Source organism: Jaculus jaculus, chromosome 12 (genome assembly GCF_020740685.1).
Source record: "Jaculus jaculus isolate mJacJac1 chromosome 12, mJacJac1.mat.Y.cur, whole genome shotgun sequence".
Lineage (NCBI taxonomy): Eukaryota > Metazoa > Chordata > Mammalia > Rodentia > Dipodidae > Jaculus > Jaculus jaculus.
The window spans coordinates 109,108,521-109,132,556 of NC_059113.1; the positions used below are offsets into that span (position 1 = coordinate 109,108,521).

The 24,036-nt window shown below is 43.4% G+C and overlaps 2 protein-coding genes across 10 annotated transcripts in view; one reads left to right on the forward strand and one right to left on the reverse strand.

Annotated features, from left to right (window-relative positions):
- Med12l (mediator complex subunit 12L) overlaps positions 1-24,036 on the forward strand; it is a 291,510-nt gene that overhangs the window by 210,070 nt on the left and 57,404 nt on the right. Inside the window, exons 17-25 of the mRNA XM_045131454.1 lie at positions 6,049-6,196; positions 9,689-9,804; positions 11,029-11,172; positions 13,170-13,333; positions 15,293-15,424; positions 19,631-19,858; positions 20,906-21,047; positions 22,936-23,056; positions 23,894-23,995. Of these exons, the coding sequence (XP_044987389.1) occupies positions 6,049-6,196; positions 9,689-9,804; positions 11,029-11,172; positions 13,170-13,333; positions 15,293-15,424; positions 19,631-19,858; positions 20,906-21,047; positions 22,936-23,056; positions 23,894-23,995 (1,297 nt within the window). The remainder of the gene's footprint in view (positions 1-6,048; positions 6,197-9,688; positions 9,805-11,028; positions 11,173-13,169; positions 13,334-15,292; positions 15,425-19,630; positions 19,859-20,905; positions 21,048-22,935; positions 23,057-23,893; positions 23,996-24,036) is intronic.
- The window catches only part of P2ry12 (purinergic receptor P2Y12), a 43,071-nt gene that overhangs the window by 3,437 nt on the left and 15,598 nt on the right, over positions 1-24,036 (reverse strand). The window contains exons 2-3 of one of the 9 annotated variants that reach the window (XM_045131455.1): positions 5,785-6,092; positions 175-323 (exon numbers count right to left, since the gene is read on the reverse strand). In XM_045131455.1, coding sequence (XP_044987390.1) covers positions 175-245 — 71 coding nt within the window. In that variant the 5' untranslated portion in view covers positions 246-323; positions 5,785-6,092. Of the gene's footprint in view, positions 1-174; positions 391-1,777; positions 1,916-4,573; positions 4,773-5,784; positions 6,093-24,036 lie in introns of those variants that run through there. The other 8 variants (XM_045131457.1, XM_045131456.1, XM_045131458.1 and 5 more) reach the window with 8 other exon arrangements.

Sequence of the window (24,036 nt, forward strand, 5' to 3'; positions counted from 1 at the left end):
AAGAGTTCAGTGATTTTCTTCTGCATCATTATTATTTCTTGTATCTTAATTTTTATTCCAAACATATACTTCTGATTTTGTTCATTGTTTTATAAGGATTCCAATTTTAACAGAAAACTTTACTTATACATCATAGTGTTAGCACGTATTTGTCAAATACTGAAATAACAGTACCTGGTAGTCCAGTTGATTGTGAAGGATTTGGATGGCTCCAATAATAGCTGCTGTAATCTATAGATGGGCATCTGGCGTTTTCCTCTTAATGTCTTAGTTTAGATGCCACCCAGTTTGTGAAAGAGAGCTTGCTGAGTTTTCAGCCTGTTCTGCAGGGAAAAGAAGGAGAGAGGAGAAGAGAGAACACCCCAGTCAGAGACCACCTTCAGCACTCAAAGCTGTGCAAACACTGAATCTGTCTGCTTCTAGAACTTCTGCTTTTATTTCTTGGGAAACGTGGGACCAGGGTGGCTGAGAAGTCATCTCTTAAAAAGCAATTAAGATATTATGGCTTTTCCTAAAACCTTCCTTTGGATGGATGACTTGGTAAGTTGGAGTTCTTTTGTTCATTTCCATTCAAATGACAAATCCAAGTTGCGAACAAGCCTTCAAAGTGCATTTGCTGAGAAGGCTCAGGGCTTGCCTGCTCAGGTAGCTGTGAGCCGAAGATGTGGCCAGTACTGTGTGCCGCCTTCATACCTTCTAAGTCATTTACCCTGGCTCACAGCAGGTGCTGCTTAGGGGTGGTAGGCCTCTTGCCACCCATTTTCCCCTGGTTAGTAATGTTATTATTTACAATCTGTGTTTGATTAATTCCCTTTTGGACAAAACAGCTTTCTTCCATTATAAATTATGAGATTTCAAAATTACATTAGAAGAGAAAAGCCATTGTATCCACTGCCAGGCTTATCCTACAAACTCTCCTGCAAGGTTTACTTGAATAGAATTTAAATAATAAACATTTTTAAAGTCTCCTTTTATTCATCTCTGAGCTTGGGAAAAACAATAGGAATAAATGAAGTCATCTTTGTATCATTATTATATTCAGTTCTTTAACATTTCAGCCAAAGGTAAAAAGATAAAGTTGGAGTGAAATTGGAGAGCCAGCTTGTTTCTACTTTACATTTATGTAAATGTTACTGGACCATGTGTTTGGAGACACAGTGTGCACATGCACGCATGCACAGAGGCACAAACATGTCCAGCTGTAGTAGCCTCCAGGAGAACAACCTTTTGGGTAGGTGCCTTACTAGGAACCCATTAGTGTTTCTGAGTTTTGAGTGTGGGCTTATATCTGCATTTGTTCAGTTTTTCCAACAGTGATTTCAAAGCACAAAGTAGAGTTCACCACCACCTGGAAACTCGTTAGAGATGTCCACTGTTGGGCACCCATATAGTCTGCGCATCAGAGGCCCCCTGTTGTGTGTTAGTGATCTTTCCTTGTGGTACCCTGGCACTCTAATCCTCAGGGTCTGTAATTTGAGTGGAAACAAGAACTTGACTGTTACTGGAATTATTAACCAAGCTATCAGTTTCACTAATTTCAGTAGCTCCTGAAAATTGCTACATATTAGCTCGCATCTGTTGGCCATCTAGAAGTATTCAATTGACCTTAAACTCTTTGAAAAGTTTTTATTTTTATTTTTAAATAATACATTCATAGTAAGGCTCAGTTAAACTTTCCTAGTTGGTTTGAATACGTGAAGTGCTTAGTAAGAGTTTTACACTTCACAGTAATACAGCCAGCATGTGATTTCAGCTACTCTCTGAAGGCCATACTTACCCCCGTTCTTCCGAGGAGGGAAAGTGACTAGCAGAGAGGTGAGGCTGATTGGAGACTCTCTTGTAACCTGTGCTGTGTGGGGTCACAGCCGCATCTGAGGCCGAGTCTCTGAAAGCCTTCCTACACTTGCGCTCGTCCTGGAGCCCAAGGGTGAGGGCTGAACATCACGTGCAGAATTGTTGGACTTCTCTTCCATCACGTCAGCACGACACTTGTACTTAAAGACCTCATCATAGGCCGAAAGAGACTCAGAATGCCTTTCTAAGATCCTTGAATGAAACAAGTGTTCTAGAAGAAAATCATTGATCAATCTGCCATGGGAGGAGATAATTCAAGAGTCTTAAATTATAGTATACTACAGAGAGAATTTGTATTCCCATATCCCTGAGAACTCTCGGCAGGATTTGAGGAATAAAGAGGGTTTTTGACCTCAGCTCACTTCATTTTTCCTGATATAAACTCACAACCACACAATCTCTCTGTGAACTCTCTGATATTTCCTCACTGGGGGATGGCTGCTTTTGGCTCCGAATCACAGCGCTCACTTCAAAGGGATAAGAGATAGTTTATTCTGGAGCCAAATGCGAGTGACTGTGGCCCAGGACACAGACTGTGTGGTGGGTACCCTCGGTCCTCGTGGAGTGAGCTTTGGGCTGAAGGTAGAGATGCAGTCTAGCCATGTGGTCAGCATGGGGAGTCTTCTAAGTACAAGGGCTTTTACAGGTCTAAGTGGTGTGTCTTGACACCCAGGAACATTTTGACTGACATGAATTCTGTCAGTTCAGGTCTGCCACATTGCTGGGTTTTTATTGATGATCAGAGCATTGCTTTGTAATTTAGGTTATTTATACAAGAGATTCAAAAACATATGGCATGTTGGGGGTATCTGTTGGGGCCCAGTTATCTGCTGCTCTTGGCTCTAGTATTGCGCTTGCAACCAGAGTGAAGAATTCTGTGGGCTATCTAAATAAACTATTGGAGAAGAAAAATTTGCTGCATGAATATAATCAAACTTGTCTCTCTTCTTGACTTAATCTTCATAGAGGTGCTCCAGTCAGGCTCGGCTGCTGATGAGGAAAAGCTGCCTGCTTTCTTGTCCTGTGTACGTAGCTTCCTCACCCACGTGCACGCCCACTTGTCCTCTTAGCCCAAGGCTTCCTGTTGTCTTTTAAAACCAGTGTCATCGTTTTTCTTAGAGCGATAGACTGTTGCCTTCAATTTGGTATGATGCATTCCAGGTTTCCACTTGAATATTTAAACTTACAAAATTAGAGCTCCTTAAGGAAACATAACTTCTATATTTTGTTTTATAATATAGTTACATATACTTCATCTGTTCATCATGATGTCTGGGAGAAATGAAATGCATTCAGAATAGGGTTCTTTGTACTCCCTTCTAATTATTAGTGGACTAATTTTATTGTTATGTGATTATTATACTGTAGAAATATCAGAAGATATGAATAAGAGAATGAAAACACACAGCTCTTATGATCTCTACTCTGTTATCACATTTTCGCAAACTCACATTGTGGTCACAGTCCTAATCATTTATTTCAAGGAAATTGAGAAAACTTAAAGCTGATCTTAATGCCAGTGATTCTCATTTTCCCTGTAAGGATGTCTGGCAAAGGAGACAGTGTCTGGGCCCTGCATTGCCGTAGCACCTTAACTGTGAAATGTGAGCATCATTCCATGCCGTGTTTACACTCTCCACCACCTCAGCTCTCTTCTCTTAGCACCCAAAGTGAAACTGGAGGTTTTGCGTCTCTCCCAGGACATGACCTGCTGCCCTTCCTCTGAACTGTCACCCACATTAGTGTCTACATCAAACCAAATACACTTTTTTTCTCTTAAGTTTTTCAAGCTGACGTAACTCAGCATCCAGGGAGAGGCTCATCACCCTTTGGGTTCAGGGTCTGTTCCTGTCCTTCACGTACCCTCAGTGTTTGCTTCTCAGTCTGCGTCCCCACCACTGAGCCTTAGCCTGCCGCATGAACAGTAACTTCTGATTTATCACTTCTCCCCTCTGCTTTCTTTTTCTTTTTAATTGTTTATTTTCAAGCAAGTGAGAGAGAGAGAGAGAGAGAGAGAGAGGACACGCATGTGGGCATGCCAGGGCCTCCAGCCATTGCAAACAAAATCCAGATTCATGTGCCACTTTGTGCATCTGGCTTTACATGGGTACTGCGGAATCGAACCACTGTTAGGTTTTTCGGGCAAGTGCCTTAAGCATTGAGTAACCTCTCCAGCCCCTCCCCTGTATTTTCTAAGCACTTTAACTATCAGGTCATTTCCTACAAAATTGACCTTTGCTCGGCATTTATCCCTGCACTGTTCTATTAACCATATACTTGTTCATTAGTCTGCATGCTTATTTTTGTATTTGCTGTACTCAGCAATCATTTAAGTGCCAGCTTGATGCTTACCAAGGAGAATAATAGTCTTTTAGGAGAGATACCAGTTAAAGTAAAAAAAAGTAAGTGAACTGCCCTAACGAATGCTCCACAGCGCCTCCTTCCCCTTCCCCATCCCTGGGTGGGCAGGCTTCTCATAAAGCCCGCATCAGGGCCAGGCCCCAACACTGTGACACGCCGCGTTTCAGTAGGTGAAGTCAGGCATCTCACAGTAGTGTCTGTGGCCCCAGGGCCCTTGCACAAGGCTGAGCAACGGATGCGGTGCAGCGAGGGCATGGGGTGCGGGCCGAGGAGTGGCTGTCTGGGGCATGAGTTACCCCGGGAGCGGCTTCCCCGGGGAGTTCCTCCACAGCCTGCACGCTTTAGCTCAGCTACTCACCAGACACCGCCAGTGCGGCGGCCCGCTCTGTTCTTCAGGGAGGGAACGTAGGACTCGGGCTTGATAGAATGAGCTAGATCTCCTCTCCAGGACTGTGTCATTGTCAGCCGGCTTGACCGGGGTGCAGTGACAGCCCTTGGCATGACATGAGGCCGTGTCTGTCCGTGCTGCTGTGATAAGCTACCTGGATCTTGCTTGGATGCCTTCTCTCACCAACGCTGCCCGGACCTCTCGCTTAGTAGGCACCACTTGTTTGACTTGAGTCTGTGCACCTTGAATTCTTGTATTTTCCCAGGGTCGCTAGAAGGTGGTCTTGTTTTCAGTGATACCCTGTGGAGCTGTTGAGTAGCTTTGCTCAATCTTTCCACACCCCTCACGCAGACACAAGGGCCAGTGGACACACACCCTAACTGTAGCCACCGGGACTCATGACAGGCGGTTCCTGCATTTCCGACCACTCTTTCAGTGCCTCTTGTTCCCTTCATAGGGCCCTCCAGCATTAACAAAATGCACCAGTGGTTCTCTGGAACAACTAAAGTTGGGATGATCAAGCAGCCCATTTCCGTGTGCAGCACGGCATGGGGCATTGGCACCCGGGCCTCTCCTCTACCATCTGGGGGCGGTCTCTCCTCAGGCAGTGAAGTGAGAATAACTGAAAGTATAGTCCGAAAACAGAAGATAGTGAGAGCCCAAGGAGAAAGTGACAGAGCGATTCGCAGCCAGGCACAGGAGGAACAACACACCTGGACTCCTCCGCACTGGCCGAGGGAGGCGCTCAGGGCCGTGCCCGGGGTGGTTATGGGTCCTGCTGTGGCTCAGTCCCTTCTGCGCTCATGAGGAAGAAAGAATGTGCACTCCCCTGCCGATGTGAGCGGGGGAGGGCCAGAGGACGAGTGGCAGCCTCAGACTGCATATTCCCAGGTAGTCCGCTTGCATCTAATTAATCCTACTTTATACCGTCTTGTCACTTGAAAATAAATACAAGTATTTCTTACACAATCACAAGAGGAAAGGGAATATTTTTTTTTTCCAAAGGAACTTGAAGTTCCTAGCAAGGTTCTTTTTCTAAATATTAACCATGGAACAATTCTGCAGATCTAATACCAAGACATTTCCTTAAGGAAATGGTATCAGTAGGTCATATGTTTAGTGATATACAACTAACACCATGCTTACTTTTAGACAACAGACTTTCAAGAGCTGAGACTTACTCTGTAAGGTATGCCCACATCAAATGCTCCCGGTCAGTAGACTCTTGATGGTGATGGTGATGATGATGGCGGTGGTGATGATTTTTACTTGAGCATGTTCCAGGCTGGAAGAGCAGGAGGCTGCATGCTGAGGAACCACCGAGGGGCTGGACGTCACTGCTCCCGCAAGCTGGCATGGAGAGGCTGCGGCCGGTGCATGTCAGGGATGTGATGCACCACCTACCCTGCAAACAGAGGTCTCAGAAGGCGTTTGCTATTTTTCAGGACGAGTCTTCAACTCATGAGTGTAACCAGCGCACGATCCTTCTCTATGGGGTTGGGAAAGAGCGTGACGAAGCCAGGCATCAGCTGAAGAGGGTTACCAAAGACATCCTAAAAATCCTGAACAAGAAGAGCACCGGAGAGCCTGGGGGTAAGGAGCCAGGAGGGGACCTGGGCTCCCATTACACTCTCTTGTGTTCCTGTCCTCATAGTCTTTATCACAGAGGCACATGTCACTGCCACCAGCGTATTTCCTCTCCTGAATGACTGTCATATTGGAATATGAATAGGCATATTTACATTGTGAGACCTTGCATCCACTAAAAGTCATGTGTGTATTAGAGCACCATATTCCATATATAAACATGGGCGATTTTTATTCTCTTTTCTTTCATATATGGGCTCAGTTTTCTGTAGTAGTCACTCTGGAAGAAATAGTGAGGAATGAGTAGCAAACCCTTTAATCTGGAAAAAAAAAAAAAAAAAACCTGTTTCCCCATTTCTTTGTCATGGTTTTACGCTTGTAGTTTGGTTCTGCTCCGGTCACTCATGGTTTGTGTTAATTGCTAATCATACCACATGGTTGCTAATATCCTCTTACAGTATCCGAAAGAGTGACTGCAGTAGCTATGGTAACTAACTCTGCCATCAGATAATTTCAAGGGAAAGAGAAAGGCAAGATTGCTCAGTGGTCAAAGGCACTTGCTTGTAAAACCTGCAAGCCTAGGTTAAATCCCATGTAAGCCAGACACACACACAAAATGCATCTGGTACTTGTCTGCAGTGACAAGAGGCCCTGGCATGCCCCTCACATGCATATACACACATGTGCAAATAAACGTTTTAAAAATTAAAGGAAAATTGGGTCTCTGATGGCAATGCCTTCTTTATTTGAAATTCTCTTTCCCTGTGCTTTCCACAGTTTACGGAGTTTCGTCTTTATGTCATGCTACCACATTGTGTCATTGGAGTTCTATTTGCCTAATTACTCTTTCCACAGCTCATTTGTTTTATTTTATAGTCATAATTTAAACATGACATCACCGTGTTGACTCTCCCTCCACCACCGTTCTCTTAGACTTCAGTAGAGAGAAATGTTTTCATTTTCCATATTCTTCCCACGCGCTAGCATGGAGACCTTGCCTGGGAACCCTGCTTCCTTTTGACAGATAGCTTCATCAGGATCCAATCTTTAGGCTGTAGCCAGATAAATTACTAGGGGTTGTCTATGCTAGATCTTCTGCTTACTTATTTTTAGTTGGAATACAGAAACTTAGGTGTTATTCATTCTGGCATTTTCAAATACAATTAACATTTGTTGATTCGTGTCCCATCTCCCCTTCCCTGTATCCCATGTATCTTTTTGTCTTTCCCTTTCCACTCTAGACTTTTCTTAAAGAAAAAAATAGGTACATCTTTTTCAGAAGGCTCTCCTCTCTATCAGCAAGGGCCCCCCTGCAGAACCATCAGAAGGGTAGCCCGTGTTTCAGTATGTGTTCACTGTCTAGCGGGGTGGCCTTTGGAGCATCCAGTGGGGGAGCCTCTATCAGGAGATAGGGCCCATCCCCAGGGATACTCCCTTCCACTGTCAGTTCAGGACCTTGTAATACCCCCAGCATCATGAGCACCAAGCGAGTTGTGGGAGGGGATGGCCCTCTTTCGTTGTTGGCCTATTTTGTTCTGAGCTCCACAAAGAAGTGCTCCATCTGAGAAAATGATTATTCTTATCTGCTCTTTCTCTCGGAGAAAGAGGAAGTGAGCAGCTAGAAGACCGCCCTTGGAAGGCCTGCAGCCAGCTGGCGCAGGACATCTGAAATGACTCAGTGTGCTTGGGAATGGGCCTGGGGGGACCGGTTCCTGTGAGGGATGTGCTCACACGGACGTTCTCTGAGTTGCTTGTGGAGGGCCTTTCTGGTTCCTATGGAATTTCTGGCTAAGGAAGAAGGGAAGGAAATAGGCTTCCTTTTCTGTTGAGTCTTCTTTCTTCATGGTTATCGAGAGCTAGAAGACAGTCTGTCCTGTCTTTGTACCAGTCCCTTAAATAGACACTTCCAGCCAGGGCACACAGGAAGGGAAATGTAGTGTTCAGTGTCGTGTTGGGAAATAGCAGTAACAAATGCCCCACGTGGAAGTGGAACCCTCAGAAGGGATTTTTGTCTTTCCTGCATTTTAGGTGAAGCTTTTCAAGCAGAGCGATGTCGATTTGAGTTGCAGTGAGGTGTCATCTGGTTAGCAGTCTTTCTCAGGCATAGAGTTCTCCCCAAAGTTCGCCAGTTGAATGTCAGAGACATGGACATTGCCCTGTTTCTTTAAACTTCTATGGCAAAATGAGGACCCATATGGGTGGCATATCTTGTACAGCATATATTTTATATGGTTCCTCAGAGGCTTATTTTTGTGTCCACAGAAATAAAGTACAACTCATTTTCTTGCTGTCTTCCCATTTGTCTTTGCAAAAGCATGTACTAAAATATTTATATATCTTCTTTTGCATCTTATTCTTAGAATTGCTAAGGAGGGGTGTGGGGTGATTGTTCAGCAAGTAAGAGCTCTGGCTGCACAGTTTGGGAGCCTTACTATTGATTCCCCAGCACCCATGTGAACACCTGGGAGTGGCCACCAATGCCTGCCACCCCATGCCAGTGGGGAGCGGAGAATGGAGAATCACTGGCGCTCACAAAGCCAACCTCACTCTGGGTAAAGAGAGAAAGCAAGAGAGAGGTAGACCCAGTTCCAAAGAAATGTGTAGCTGAGCAAAAGAGGAGGTCTCCAGAGCCTTCCGGCCTCTGTATGCATGTGCACACATGTGCACCTGTAAGCACAGGCACATACACCACATGCATACTACACACTACCCCACACAGCTTACACGTGTACCTGCAAAGAAAAGGAAAGCCAGCGTCCCCTTAGTCAGCAATGCTGAATACATGTTTTAATTGGAGATACTTTCAAACCTCTTTATATAAATTGATAGACCTAGCATTTCCCATTCGTATGCAATTATTTAATCTCTTACTATTCCTAAGAATGTAGGAGTCATGCACATTTCTTTTCACACAAGGTATTAAACTAATTCAGAAAAAAAATATGGAGGTGAGTGACCAAAGAAACTGCCAGTTTGTGTCCTGTTCTATCAACATGAACTGGGTAATCTCTTCTCCAATTGATTGTTGATACCATTGCCTTCTGCAAGTCACTTAATGATAAGCGTTAGTAAAAGCACATTGATGATGGGGGAATCTAATCACTATTCATTATAATCTGAAAAAAGGTGGTATGATCTCACATTGGAATGCTGTGAGAATTACTAATTTTTGGAAGAAATTAAGATTACATTAATAATGAGCCATCTTTCAAATGTAATCCTTAATAGATTTTGCCAGGTCTGATTAGAATATACAACTTACTTATCAGTTTGAGCTGGGAGGAGCCAAGTCCTTGGTCCCTTGCAGAAGAAGTGATGGGAACACAAGCTAAGTTGGCTGCCGGGACTGTGTCATGGTGTGGCTGTCACTACATTTTGTGGAAATGTGCAGTTTACACACTTTTCTGTATGTGTGCCAGACTTCAGTTACAAAGTATGTATAAGGAAGCCGAGAGCATGGTTTAAGAGGAAAGTGACCTGTCCATTCTGTCCATTCAGCTGAGGAAGGACAGCGGTCCAGGAAGAGCAAGCAGGAAGCGTTTCCCACACTGGAGACCGTGTTCGCCAAGCTCCAGCTGCTCTCCTACTTTGATCAGCATCAGGTGACAGCTCAGGTAGCCACTTACGGCTGGCTTGGGATGACTTCAATAGTCCTAGTTCCTTAAAATCCCCTCCATGCAGTACGCCTCCAGCCTTCATTCATGATGAATACGTCTTATAAACGCATTTGCAATCATCCCCAAATGTGTTTTTGTTAGTGAAGTATTTTTATCTTGTAATAAAGCAGTTCCTAAAATAATGTTTGTTATATGTTGCTCTGATATCACCACTGATGAGGAAGGATAAGTATGTGGATGAGTGAACCAAAATACTGTGAAAATGAGAATTCTGCTTTGTTTGTAACCCATTGTTATTCAGAAAACATTAGTTATTAAAATATTTATTTATCTATTAGAGAGAGAGGGACAGAGAAATACAGAGGCAGAGGGAAGAGAGGCAGAGGGAAGAGAGACAGAGAGAGAGAGAAAGAGAGAGAGAGTGGGCACGCCAGGCCTCCAGCCACTGCAAATGAATACCAATGCATACACCACCTTGTGCATCTGGCTTACCTGGGTTCTGGTGAATCAAACCTGGGTTCTTAGGCTTCCTAGGCAAGTGCCTTAACCATTAACACATCTCTGCAGCCCCCATGTTACCTTTGCTCATAAGTTATTTTGATTTTTAACTACATCTAAATGTATGTAATTCTACCTAAACAAGTTAAAATATAGTTCTACAGTAATAAAAATATGTACAAATCAACTTCCTTACAATAAAAATGTGAAGAAAAATGACAAATTATCATTAACAGTGATCAAATTGTCACCTTAGTGATCCTACAGAAAGAAAAGCATTAATGTTCACTAGTGAAAACTAATGTCTGGGCTAGAGGGATTGCTTAGTGGTTAAGGCACTTGCCCACAAAAACCAAAGGACCCAGGTTCAATTCCCCAGGACCCATGTAAGCCAAGTGCACAAGGTGGTGCATGCATCTGGAGTTCAGTGGCTTAGGTCCTGGCACACCCATTCTCTCTTTCTCTTCTTTGTTCTCACAAATAAATAAAGATTTTTAAAAAGTAACATGAAGCTGGGCATGGTGGTACATGCCTTTAATCCCAGAACTTGGGAGGCAGAGGTAGGAGGATTAAGGCCACCCTGAGATTACAGAGTGAATTCCAGGTCAGCCTGGGCAAGGGTAAGACTCTACCTCGAAAAACAAAACAAAGCAAAACAACAACAAAAACAAACATAAAAAGTAGCATGAAATTTACATAGTTATCCGACTCCTGTTTGTACAGATCTCTAACAACGTGCTGGAGCAAATCACAAGCTTCGCATCCGGGACATCCTATCACCTGCCTCTGGCCCACCACATCCAGCTCATCTTCGACCTCATGGAGCCAGCACTGAACATCAATGGACTGATTGACTTTGCAATACAGGTGTCAAGGAGACCTTATCTTTCTTACAAACCTACTAGCCATTACATAACTTACTTTGTTGCTTTAATTTCTTTTTGGGTTTATTTAAAGACTTAGTTGTCACTTGATTATCCAGGCTAGTGTGAAACTCCTGATGTGAAGTGACCCTCACACTTGGCCTCCTGAGTAGCTGAGGTGGCAAGCCTGCACCATCACATCTCTCTTGAGTTTGTTTTCCAATTAACACATAAAAATGTAAACAGGTCATAGATTTACTGGTTAGAGGACACTTCCATACATGTATATGTTGTATGGTGTTTTTTTTTTTCAATCAGGTTAAATATATCTCCCTCCTTAAGCATTTATCATCTCTTTATGGTGAATGCTTTCAAAATCCTTTCTCATAATTTTTGCGAGGCACAGCACACTGCTATTATTTATAATCTCCCTAATGTTACATCACTTAATAATGTCACTGTCATTTCTAGTGGTGACTTGGTGCCCATTGTTAACTTCTCCCTCCCTTTGGTGCCCTGACTCCCCCTGCCTCTGAGGATGACTCCAGACCATTTACAATAAAGCAATTGCTGTGCATTAACATGACTTTAATCACTCATAACGTCTTCAAGTATTTGAGACATTCTGAGTTAAGCCTTCAAGCAGTATTTTATTTTAATTAATTAGTTATCTATTCATTTTTTAAATAAGGTCTCATGTAGCTTAGGCTAGCCTCAGACTTGCTTTGCAGCTCAGGATGACCTTGAACTTCAGATTTTCCTTTCTCTACCTCCCAGGGGCTGGGATTTCAAGAGTTCACTACCACACCTAGTTTATATGGTGCTAGGAATCAAGCCCAGGCCCTCAGGCATTAGGTAGACAAGCACTGTACCCACTTAGTTATAGACCCAGCCCTTAAGCAGTATTTTATTTGTACTTTTGTTCACAGTTTCCAGTTGAATAATAATAAATGGCGCTAGAAATACTTGTTGATTAAAAATTTGGTTTTGAGGTTTTTGATTTTCTTATTATTTTATTTGGGGAAAAATTCTTTGTGTAGTCAACTATATTTAGGTTAAAAGCAAAAATGAAAAGTAGATTGCCAGGCGTGGTGGCGCACGCCTTTAATCCCAGAACTCAGGAGAGAGAGGTAGGAGGATCACCATGAGTTCGAGGCTACCCTGAGACTACATAGTGAATTCCAGATTAGCCTAGGCTAGAGCAAGACCTACCTTGAAAAACCAAAATTAAAACAAAACAAACAACCCCCCCCCCAAAAAAAAAACCCCTCAGGAGCTGAAGAGAATTAACTCGAGCAGTGGTTTCAGGACTTGTCACGCCAAGCATGAGCACCCGAGTTCTGTCTCCAGCCCCTACATCCAAAGGCGAGAGGCTGTGGTGGGCTTCTGTCACCCCTGAGCACTGAGGACAAGATCGCAGGTGGGAACCTACACCCAAAAAGCTGTCCTCCGACCTGTGGCACATGCCCACCCACACTGATCCACACAGACACCGGGCTCAGTAGCACGTTGGACGTCAGCTTGGGCTACATGAGACAAACAGACCTTATGACTTAATTTGTCTCATTGTAATTACACACTCTGGTTCACTTACTCCTTGTGCAAATGCATAAATATTTGGTTAGGCTTTTATTTTTATTGTGCAGAAGGGAATAGTTTTATTAATAAGCAAAGGATGATGGCTTCCACTGTGTTCAAAAGAAACAGAAAAGAAAATACAGGTGGTGGAGAGGGTGCTTTAGAACCCCCCAGTCCAGGACGCACGCTGCCGAGGGTTTCAGCGGCTATTTCGGCCCTGGCTACTTCCTGACTGCGCACCCCTGGTGTCTAGACGGAGCACAGATCTATAAATGGTTATAGGCTTAAAAATAAAAGCCGCTGGAAGCTACTGTGTGTTTTCTGGTGTCAAAGTGTGCAGATGTAAGTATGTTTAGGAATTGTAGAAGGGTTTCCTGTCGGTTTGGGCACCTGCATTTTTCTTTTAATCTGCCTCTTTTGTAGTTACTAAATGAACTGAGTGTCGTGGAGGCCGAGCTGCTCCTGAAATCCTCCAGCCTGGCCGGAAGCTACACGACAGGGCTGTGTGTCTGCATTGTGGCGGTCCTGAGACGGTATCATAGCTGTCTGATCCTGAATCCTGACCAGACAGCACAGGTGTTTGAAGGGTGGGTATGGAAATTGTCACTGTTGTTTCTATAAAACTAACATGGAGAATTGGTAATGAAGCACAGTGGTTTAAAGAGAAAAGTGGTACTGATGCCTGTTTCAGTAAAAACATATCTAAAAGAAAACTTACACACACACACACAAAAAACTAATTAGAGGAGACTTAAATATGTAAGTATGTCTTTCAGATAAGCGTGAATGCTTCCTGCTTTGCTTCCCCCCACCCCCCGCCCCTGTTCTGAAGAGCACGTGGTGCTCACACACAGCGTTCTTATCATCCATGCTGCCCGGCGTCCTGGCTCGCAGAGGAGTAGCGAATCCAGTCACATCTCTGTCCATGTGATTTCAGTGTAGAACTGGAGAATCAAATATCCTAATTTCGCACATTGTCACTGTGTCAAGTACAACTTGCCATTGTAGAAATTTCCTGATGAATTAAAGTTGTGTCTTGATAGGAGCTAGCCTGGAACAGATGACATTATTTCTTGTCTTCCCCCTCCACTCAGCTTGTATGTGTCATAGCCAATGTGCAGTACCCTCACCGCAGCACACTTTAGCAACGGAACAGTCCTCTGCTCTGTGGGGCGTACCAGTATTTGTTGGTTTGTATGCAGTCAACAGATTCGATCTTTGCCTTCTTTTTGAACCCTAACTCCTGCTGCTATTGGTCTCATTTATGAACACCAGGTGGCCCCATCTGGTGACAGTACTTCACTGAAGCGAGGACACAGCCTCAACAGTCCCTCTCGTGGTCAGCTGGCATTGGCCCTGGTGCCTGTGGTTCCCTTGTGCTAGTTGGCCTGTACTTTCCAGGATACCCATCACTTTCTCCTGTCCTCTAATCTGGGCACAGGGAGACCTCAGTGATCGCCTCCGATCTTTGTGAAGTCACTTTCCCTTGCTGGTCCAGAGGCCCTCTTTGTACATACAGTGAAGTCAGTGAGTCCGAAGGCTTTTAAGGCTGTTTTCAAGTTTCCTCCTGTGACTCATTCCGGCACTTCGGGTAGTGTTGGGCTGAGTCCTGTAGCAGATGTGAGGTGGAGGCAGAGACCCATTCACAGGAGGAGGGACCACAGGCGTTTACTTCTGTGCCATGCGGACATTTGTTTTATGTGGACAGAGTTGCAAATTGACTCCGAGTGGCAATAATCATAGCACTTTGGAAGGAAGGGCATTGTAAGGATGTGGTTAGTGAAAAGGCTTCACCTTTTTACCCAGGATAAACTGAGATGCAATTGTCTCTGGCTTGGGTAAACTAGGAATGAGATGACTAACCATAAACTCTTCAAGTGCAACAATTTATTGCTTTGAAAAATAGCTTCTTTTTTTTTTAATTTATTTATTTGAGAGCGACAGACACAGAGAGAAAGACAGATAGAGAGAGAGAGAGAGAATGGGCGCGCCAGGGCTTCCAGCCTCTGCAAACGAACTCCAGACGCGTGCACCCCCTTGTGCATCTGGCTAACGTGGGACCTGGGGAACCGAGCCTTGAACTGGGGTCCTTAGGCTTCACAGGCAAGCGCTTAACTGCTAAGCCATCTCTCCAGCCTGAAAAATAGCTTCTTTACAAAAAAAAAATCAATCGATACTTGGCAATCATTGCCAACTTGCCTGAATTTGGGAACCTGTCTTGATTCGAGGTCTTCACCTCGCTTTCCTGTGGTGTTTGGCTGCAGCAGTTTAAATGGGGTGCTCCTCCCTGTGCACTCATTGACTTTGTTCATTGTCAGTGACATTCCTAATATTTTTGCAATGTAACTAGCATTCCATTGTAACAGGAAGCGATGTTTAACACATCACCACTTAACAGTGATTTGTCTGAACACAGTATTTTGTTTCTATTTTCTGACATGTATTTCTAAGTCATATGTAGGCATATACTTGCACAAAAATAATGTTAAAAACTCCCATGCATATGATGTGAACCCATGCCTCCGCTTCTGGTGTCTTTGCCTCAGGCTGTGTGGTGTGGTCAAGCATGTGGCGAACCCCTCAGAGTGCTCCTCCCCTGAAAGATGCATCCTGGCCTACCTCTACGACCTCTATGCCTCTTGCAGCCACCTCAGAAGTCAGTTTGGAGACCTCTTCAGGTTAGTAGGAGAAAATCCAGACGTGAGCATACATCAGGTGTATGTTTCTTAGTAACCCCGTGGATAACGACATCCTTCATAGCGACCATAGTTATTTCTGTTAGGTTGTAATTTGGTACATTCAAGTCATAGTTAATCTGAATACTAAAACGCATAGTGATAAGATGGCTCACAATATAATAGAAGCATGTGATCATAGGGGTTTTTTTAGCCCTTATATTGAAGTGACTTTAAGTCACACATTGTACAGCGTCAAATTTATGTCTTCAACAATTAAGGGGTATTTTATTTAAGACTTTACTGTCTTTATAAGTTTTACCACTGTGGCATATTTTAAGCAAACCATATTGAAATAATGATCAACATTTGGTATATCTTTAAAATCTTGTTTTACAATATCATTTAACTTTAAATGAAATTAAGTCATAAATCCCATGGAAAGTGACGAAGACAGTGCACCTATCCTGTCCTTGGTTTTGATAGGTTTTGAAATCCTTACCTTTCCAGAATTTTTGTTACCTTGGTTTTAATATGCTTTTTACATCATGAAATTGCAAAATATTTTCATTTCCTAGTGATTCAAATAAGGCTCTGTGGTCCCAGTCACTTTTCCAGCATGTTTTTTTACCCCCCCAACTTAAAAAAAAAACAAAAAAACAACCACAACAACACAAAAACATTTGCAGTCAGATGTGGTAGCACAAGCCTTTAGTCCCAGCCCTGGGGAGGCTGAGGTAGGAGGATAGACTTGAGTCCAGCCTGGGGCTACAGAGTGAGTTCTAGATCAGTCTAGACTAGGGTAAGAGACCTGCTTTGAAAAAAAAAAATGAAAACAAAACAGAAAAGTTTAACTTTGAATGAATCACTTTTTACATGTGCGTTTTTAATAAAAGATTTGTCTTATCCTTGAATATATCATTAAGTAACATTTATTATAAGCAGTATCCTGTATTATCTGCTTTATTCAATTTAAGTTCAACTTGATAAAATCTATCTGGTTTTGCCTGCAATATATGTACCTGAGTTAATTATCAGAAGGAACTGAAAGTCTCTACCTCACCTGCTTGTTATTATAGTCCTTATAAATGATACTACATTGATATGGTCATGGATTTTATTGTTTTCAATTAATCTTATTCTTAAGGAACATTTTGTATCTAATGAGTCCAAAAAGTTATTTCGTGAAATATTTTGATCTTAGTCCTCTTATTAAAATTTACTTTTTTTTCAGTAACTATAGCTCCTATTAAAACAAATCACCGTGTGTTTAGCTATGACTGTGATTCTTGAGATAAGCTTCAGTGACAGTGGCCTGTAGGTTCATTCAGATGACCTTTAGGGCCTTTAGAGGAGATTCAGGCAACCAGCAGGGCAAAGACTCCTCAAAATCAGGAAAGAAATTCAGCTTTCTTAGGATATGTGCATTCGGAGATCTGTTTGAGCAAACAAGCTAGAAGCTAGGTGTGTGGCAAGATTCTGTTAGTATAGTAGTAAACATTTTAATTATTCTGTCAACCACACCATTTATAGAGCTGTGTGGGAAGGAACATTTTGGGGAATTGTCATCATGTCTGCGCTGCTTGTGTGACTGTAGTGGGCCAGACACCGTGACGGTTGTTTCTGTTAAGGTTTTGAGTCCTCACAACCCCAGGAAGTAGAAATGAGGCTTCCTACCCACAAATGATTGTACTTGGGCCTTATTAATGCATGATGAAGCCCAGGTTTGGACATGTTTTCCTGCCTCAAGGCATGTATTGCTTTGATTACTCCATTAGGTTTTACTGAGATGTTCCGTATCAGGGAAAATGCCCAGGATTTTGGCTTGACTCCCCATGTGTAGGCAGCAGAGGTGGTGTGAATGAGAGCAGCCTCAGTGGCAGCCAACATTTTGTGAAAACACAGAGGCTCCTCTCGAAAGAGAGTGATAAATGAAACGGGAAGTGTAGAGATGAAGGGTGAGGAGGCTCAGCCACAGACTTTGGAGAAGTTGGGGTGTCTGCCACATGGGCACGCTAGAGAAGTCTGCGTACCAGGGCTGAGGTGGCACAAAAATTCAGAAGGAAAAACAGAACTGTTTAGATTTCTAAAGACACATGTGGAGAGACTGGTACCTTCATGAAAAAGACCCAGTGCTTTATGCTGGGGAACGGTCTACTTAATTCAGTCCTGGAGAGTGTGGGGAGGCAGAGAGAAGCAGAGGTGTGATGTTCAGGAACCAGGGGAGAGCAAGTTTGTGCTTTAGGTTTTTTAGCTAGAAAGTGAAACATGTGAAGAGCTAGTACTACGAGAGAGTAAATGTTGAGTCAAACAGGAAGCGAGGTAGGAGTAAAGAGGGGAAAAGAGAAAAGCACTGGGGACTATAAAACCCCATCATTTCAGATACTGCAATTTACATCCACCAGTAATGGCTGGCAAGGTTTTACATTAGTCTATAAAGAAAGATAGGAATGTGGATGGTAATTATTGCATTTGTAGTAATTTTACAACTCTCAGACCTCTCCCTCCCTTGACACTAGGTTGGTTTGAGAGAATTTGTTAAATACATCGGTTTAGTATTCCCTAAGGCCAGGATTCTGTATTGTTAAAAGCATTCCCAAGGTTGATTCTGAAGATACATTCCCAACAAATTACTGTCTTAAAGCTGCCAGCAATGGAAAGAGTTTAGGATCAAGAGTCTATGTGCTATTTCTTGTCTTCTTGGTGCAGGCACGCATGTGCACACGTGTGCGTGTGTGTGCGTGTGTGTGTGTGTGTGATGAGAGGCTCTGTAGTTCAGGCTGGCCTCAAAGTTATGATCCTCCTGCATCAACCTCCTTGAGAACGATACTGAGAACTATATAGCCATCACACTTGGCAGTCTTATAATTTTCCCGGCTGTGTGGAGGCAGAATAATGTTGGATTAAGAAACAAATATGCCCTATTTCACCTTATCAACAAAGGCACTCTCTGCCAAAAATTTGGTCTAAAACCATGCTGCATGAAGAGATCTTGAGTGGAGAAGATGAGTGTGCCTTTCAGATTTACTATCCACAGCCAAGTTTGAGTAGCCAAGTTTCTATGGAATGGGAGCCTTGAAGTCACATCTCTTCTGTCTTTTTCTCTGAACAAAAATTCCCTTTGTACTTCTAATAGTCCATATCTGGTGAGCTGAGGCATTTCTCAGGTGAGATAGAGTGGGCTCTCAGAACTGTCATTCCCCCTCTCTCACACTCACTCATTGTTAAGACAGAGAGACCCAAAGACGGGGTCTCAGGATATAATGCAGGCTGGCCTAGAACTCACCACTCCTCTCTCTCAGGTACGGGGCTACAGGTGATACCTTCATACCTGGCTATGTTAATATTTTTAAAGGTTGTTGAGATTATACGGTTTACATTTTTAAGAGTGACATAGCTTTTTTTTTCAGTCTGTAGAACTCCCCTTGGAACGGGAAGTTCCCTGATAGCAAGTGATACATCCCTCCTCATCACAACTGTGGCTCAGTGCCCACCATATCCTTGGCTAGTGAACTTGCAGTGGATATCCTGGATCAAGAATAGTTATTTTTTTAATTTTGGTTTTTCATGGTAGGGTCTCACTGTAGCCCAGGCTGAGCTGGTATTCACTATGTGGTCTCTGGGTGGCCTCGAACTCATGGCTGTTCACCTACCTGTCTTCTGAGTACTGGGATTAAAGGCGTGTGCCCCCATGCCCAGCAAGAATAATTTCTTAGATTGTGCATTTAGGACCAAAATACCATATTCTTATATATTCATACATACACACATAAATATATAAATATATATATGTACTTATCCATCCATCCATATATATGTATATATATTCTTACTGCTTAATCACCTCCATTTTTATTCTCAGATTATAACGTTTCACAAGTACATTTAAGAAACAGTTGTTGGAAGTACTAATAAATGCATATATTTGCAGCTCATATAAAATGTAGAAAAGATTCATAAAATAAGATTAGGGACTGAGGGTCTAAGTTTTGTTTCTTCTATAAATTTATCAGCATTGATCAGTGACTACATTCTGGAGACTGTCCGGTGCTGATTTTATGAAGAAGTTAAAGTTAAGAACTCAGGATTAGGGATCTTCTCACCTTGTATTATAGTGGTTGCCTTTTAGTGGCAAGTGAATTTTTTTTTTTTTTTCTGGATTATCCCAGTTTCTTTTTTCTTTCTGAACATTTGTCCTCATGACCTCAGTAGTGCCTGTTCCAAAGTCAAACAAACCATATACAATAACGTGATGCCTGCGAATTCTAACCTGCGCTGGGACCCGGACTTCATGATGGACTTCATTGAAAATCCCTCGGCCCGAAGTATCAACTACTCGATGCTGGGTAAGATCCTCAGCGACAACGCGGCCAACCGCTACAGCTTCGTGTGCAACACCCTCATGAACGTGTGCATGGGCCACCAGGACGCTGGAAGGTGAGGCGGCTGACCCTGGAAGCCACCACTGACCACATGGGCTGCTCTGGCCCTGCTCCGGAAGCCGGGTCTTTAGTAATTATCTAGGCTCACATTTGCTTGTCATTTGCATTACTGATTTTTTTCCTTTTAATTTACTCTTGCAGTTTTATTCTGCTTAATCTTAATATCCTAAACCTAAGAAATAGTGCTTTCTGTGGCATGGATATTTTTAGATATGAGCCATTTTGAAAAGCACATACAAAAGAAATACAAATTGTTTTGTTAAAAACTGAGTTTAGACATACTTACATTACATAGTACTTCAATTTTTCTAGTTATTTTTAAAAAATGTTTTATTTTTATTTATTTATTTTAGAGAGAGAAAGAGGGATGGAGAGAAGAAGGAAGGGAGGAAGGGAGGGATGGAGGGAGAGAGACAGAGAGAATGGGCACACTAAGGCCTCCAGCCACTACAAACAAACTCTAGATGCATGTGCCACTTTGCGCATCTGACTTACATGGAACCTGGGGAATTGAACCTGGGTCCTTTGGTTTTGCAGGCAAGCTTCTTAAGTGCTAAGCCATCTCTCCAGCATTGCCTTTAATTTTTGATGCCCATAAAATATAAACATGTTGATTGATATGTTCATAGAGCCAAAAATATACTAACTCACATATGCTAATTGTTCTTTTTTATTTGGATTATTGCATTAATTAGAAAACATTTAAAGCCATTGATTTAATCTCTTCATGAGGTCCTAGGTGTATTTGATGTGTGTATCCTATTCTTAATTGTAAGAAAATGAACAACTTGATGATAAATTGAATAAATGTGTCACATATGAGTGTTTCTCATGGGTACAAAGTTACCTTCTATTATATTCTCTTTTTTATTTTTTATTTTTTCGAGGTAGGATCTCACTCTAGCCCAGGCTGACCTGGAATTCACTCTGTAGTCTCAGGGTGGCCTCAAACTCTCGGCGATCCTCCTACCTCTACCTTCTGAGTGCTGGGATTAAAGGCGTGTGCCACCATGCCTGGCTATTTTCTCTTTTTGTTTCCTAGGATTAACGACATAGCCAATTTCTCCTCTGAGCTGACAGCTTGCTGCACAGTTCTGAGTTCGGAGTGGCTGGGTGTTCTGAAGGCTCTCTGCTGCTCTTCGAACCATGTGTGGGGATTTAATGATGTGCTCTGCACTGTAGATGTAAGTTTTCCTTTCCACTTAGAGTTACCATTAAAAATTTAGCTATCTTTATTATATAATTGACTCAATTGTAACATTGCAAAATTGTTTTTTCTCAATCCAAAAGCAGTAAGCCTTAAGTGCACTTGCCCTGAATTAAGTAAGTGGGAAAAAAGTCAAAGAAATAAAATGGATAGCTAACTCTGTAGCAGATGCCAAAACTTTGTTTGTTTCCTGAAATTTTACTTGTGAAAGATCTTCTCAGAGGTTTTTTTTTTTTTTTTGTTCCCTGAGGTAGGGTCTTGCTCTAGCCCAGGCTGACCTGGAATTCACTCTGTAGTCTCAGGTGGCCTTGAACTCATGGCTATCCTCCTACCTCTGCCTCCCAAGTGCTGGGATTAGAGGCGTGCGCCACCATGCCAGGCCCAATCAGAGGGATTTTTGTTCTTTGTGTTTGGTCTGTATTCCTTAGGACAACACACATGGGCAGAACTTTATATTATGAGCAGATTCAATATCTAACATTTCTAAATCCAAGAATGTAGATGCCGTGTTGCGTTGGAAGGTCCGTGTGTAGGGTCAGTCTTTCTTAGTAAGTGTCTTGCGGAATGATGGAGGAATGCTCAGTGTGTAAACCCACCACGCTACACCCCAGCCATGGTGTGTGTTTGTGTGTGTGTCTAAATGTCTGTCTTGAATCTTTCTTTTGTCACTTCCTGGAGCAGCCTGTCTCATACATGTGTATTTGATGCTAAGGAACTGGACATGGGTGTAAAGCTGCCTCTCAGTTGAAGGCTTATTCCCCAGTTCTGCAGTTTCAGGACTCACTAGACAATCCTGCTTACTTCCCTTCACCCTATGGGCTAGTGTAGTAGTGATATAAAATTAACTAGTGATAGGTCACTTTTCCTGACAGAAATGGTCCAACTTCCTGTCTAGCATAATTCCTTAGCCTCTTGGTTGGTTGGTTGTCTTGTCACATTTTATTTTCTGCTTTCATCCCTCATCTGTGAATATGGAATTAACAATTGTTGGATGAGGGGATGTTTTGCAAGTAGCCATTCTCCTGGCCGAGGATACCAAGTGGCACACAGTCTGCCACTGTGGTGATTGCTTTCTGAGTATTTCCTCCCAGTACCTTGTAAGATCATGGTGGACATTTCATGGACTGAATTAATTTTCCTCTTTTCTCTCTCCTTTTTTTAAAAAAATAAGCTTAGTCAGTTGGAAACTTTCAGAGTTATTTTTAAAACAAATTCAGTTAAAGTAAAGAATACATTAGTTGTTACAGACAAGTACTCAAAACACTAGTGAGGCGTGGTTTTCCCACTAGGGAGGACAAACCTCCCTTTTGGTACCAACTGTCTCACTTGTAAATTGCCTGTCATTTCCATCTGTCAAAACCTATTAATTATACTGTTAGTGGGGTATTATATTTTTTAAACATTTATTCATTTATGAGAATGAAAGAAGCGGGGCGGAGGGGGGGGGGAATGGGTACACCAGGGCCTCCAGCCACTGCAAATGAACTCCAGAGGCGTGCGCCCCCTTGTGTATCTGGCTTACATGGGTCCTAGAGAATTGAACGGGCGTCCTTTGGCTTTGCAGGCAAACCGCCTTAACCGCTGAGCCGTCCCTGCAGCCCCAGTTAGTGGCCTTTAGACTTTGCTTCTTTCTGTTGTTGTTTTTGTCATGCACATGCGTTACAGCTCAGCGTTGAGACCTGGGCAGACCCCACACTTTGTCTTAGAGTAGAAATAGGCCTGCGAGGATCACGAGTCATTGCTCTTGTGGGTTTATGGTGGGATTTGAGGGTCTTAACAGTATTGCCTACATTCTCTTAGATGTTAGTCTTTGAGGCTGTTGAAAGGGTGTTAGGTATTAAAACCTGTCACTGTTTCTCTTGAAGGTGAGTGACCTTTCATTCCATGATTCATTAGCTACTTTCATTGCTATTCTGATAGCACGGCAGTGTTTCTCCCTGGAAGACGTCGTGCAGCACGTCGCGCTCCCCTCTCTCCTGGCTGCAGGTACGTGGGCTGGGAGCTGCGTTGGCTCTCTCTGCGGTCTCAGTAGTGGAGTCAGTTAAAACACAGGGACGGGAGCGGTACAATGGAGCGCACATTGTGGGGTTAGGTGACATCGGCAAGCGATGGCAGAACTGTCATACCCATCCTGTGCAAAGCAGCATGGGCCTGGAGGGATGGCTCAGTGGTTAAGCGCACCTCCTGCACAAGCATGAGGGCCTGAGGAGAGCCGAGACCTCCAGATCCCAGGTAAACAGCTAGTCAATGGCCCCACGTGCCTGTGGCTCCCGTCCCCAAGGGTGGGGAAAAGAGACTAGAAATTGCCTGGTGTTTGTGGGAACCAGCAAGCTCCTGTCTTCCTAAGAGACTGGCTTAACTAAGAGTGGGCAGAGAGGGATGGCCACCTCAGGTGAGCATGTGGGATGTAAACCACACACACATCATATTGCACACACATCACACACACATGCATCGCATTACACATACAAACACACACATCATGTTACACATACACATCACACACACATCACATTACATACATACCACACACACATCACATTACACACACATCACACATACACACATGTATCACATTACACATACACACACACAAGCAAGCAAAAAGGAAAAAAGTCACATGGATCCTGGAGAACCGGAGCCTGTTAGCACTTTCTTAGGGAAGTCCTAAGTCTCCCAGGAAAGCAGAGCCAGTGGCCTTGCTTTTCTCCTGTAAGGCAAATTTATTTAAAGTATCCGAGAGCTTTTCACTGAGTAGGGAGCCTGACGGGCTCGCTCCTGAGTGACGCGCAGTGTCCCTCAGTGCGGCCCTTCCCTCCCCAGCCTGTGGCGATGCGGACGCGGAGCCTGGGGCGAGGATGACCTGTCGCCTCCTGCTGCACCTCTTCCGCGCGCCCCGCGCCTGCTTCTTCCCGCAAGCCTCCGGTGAGCTCGCTGGCCGTGGGGAGGACGGGGAGGACGGCGGG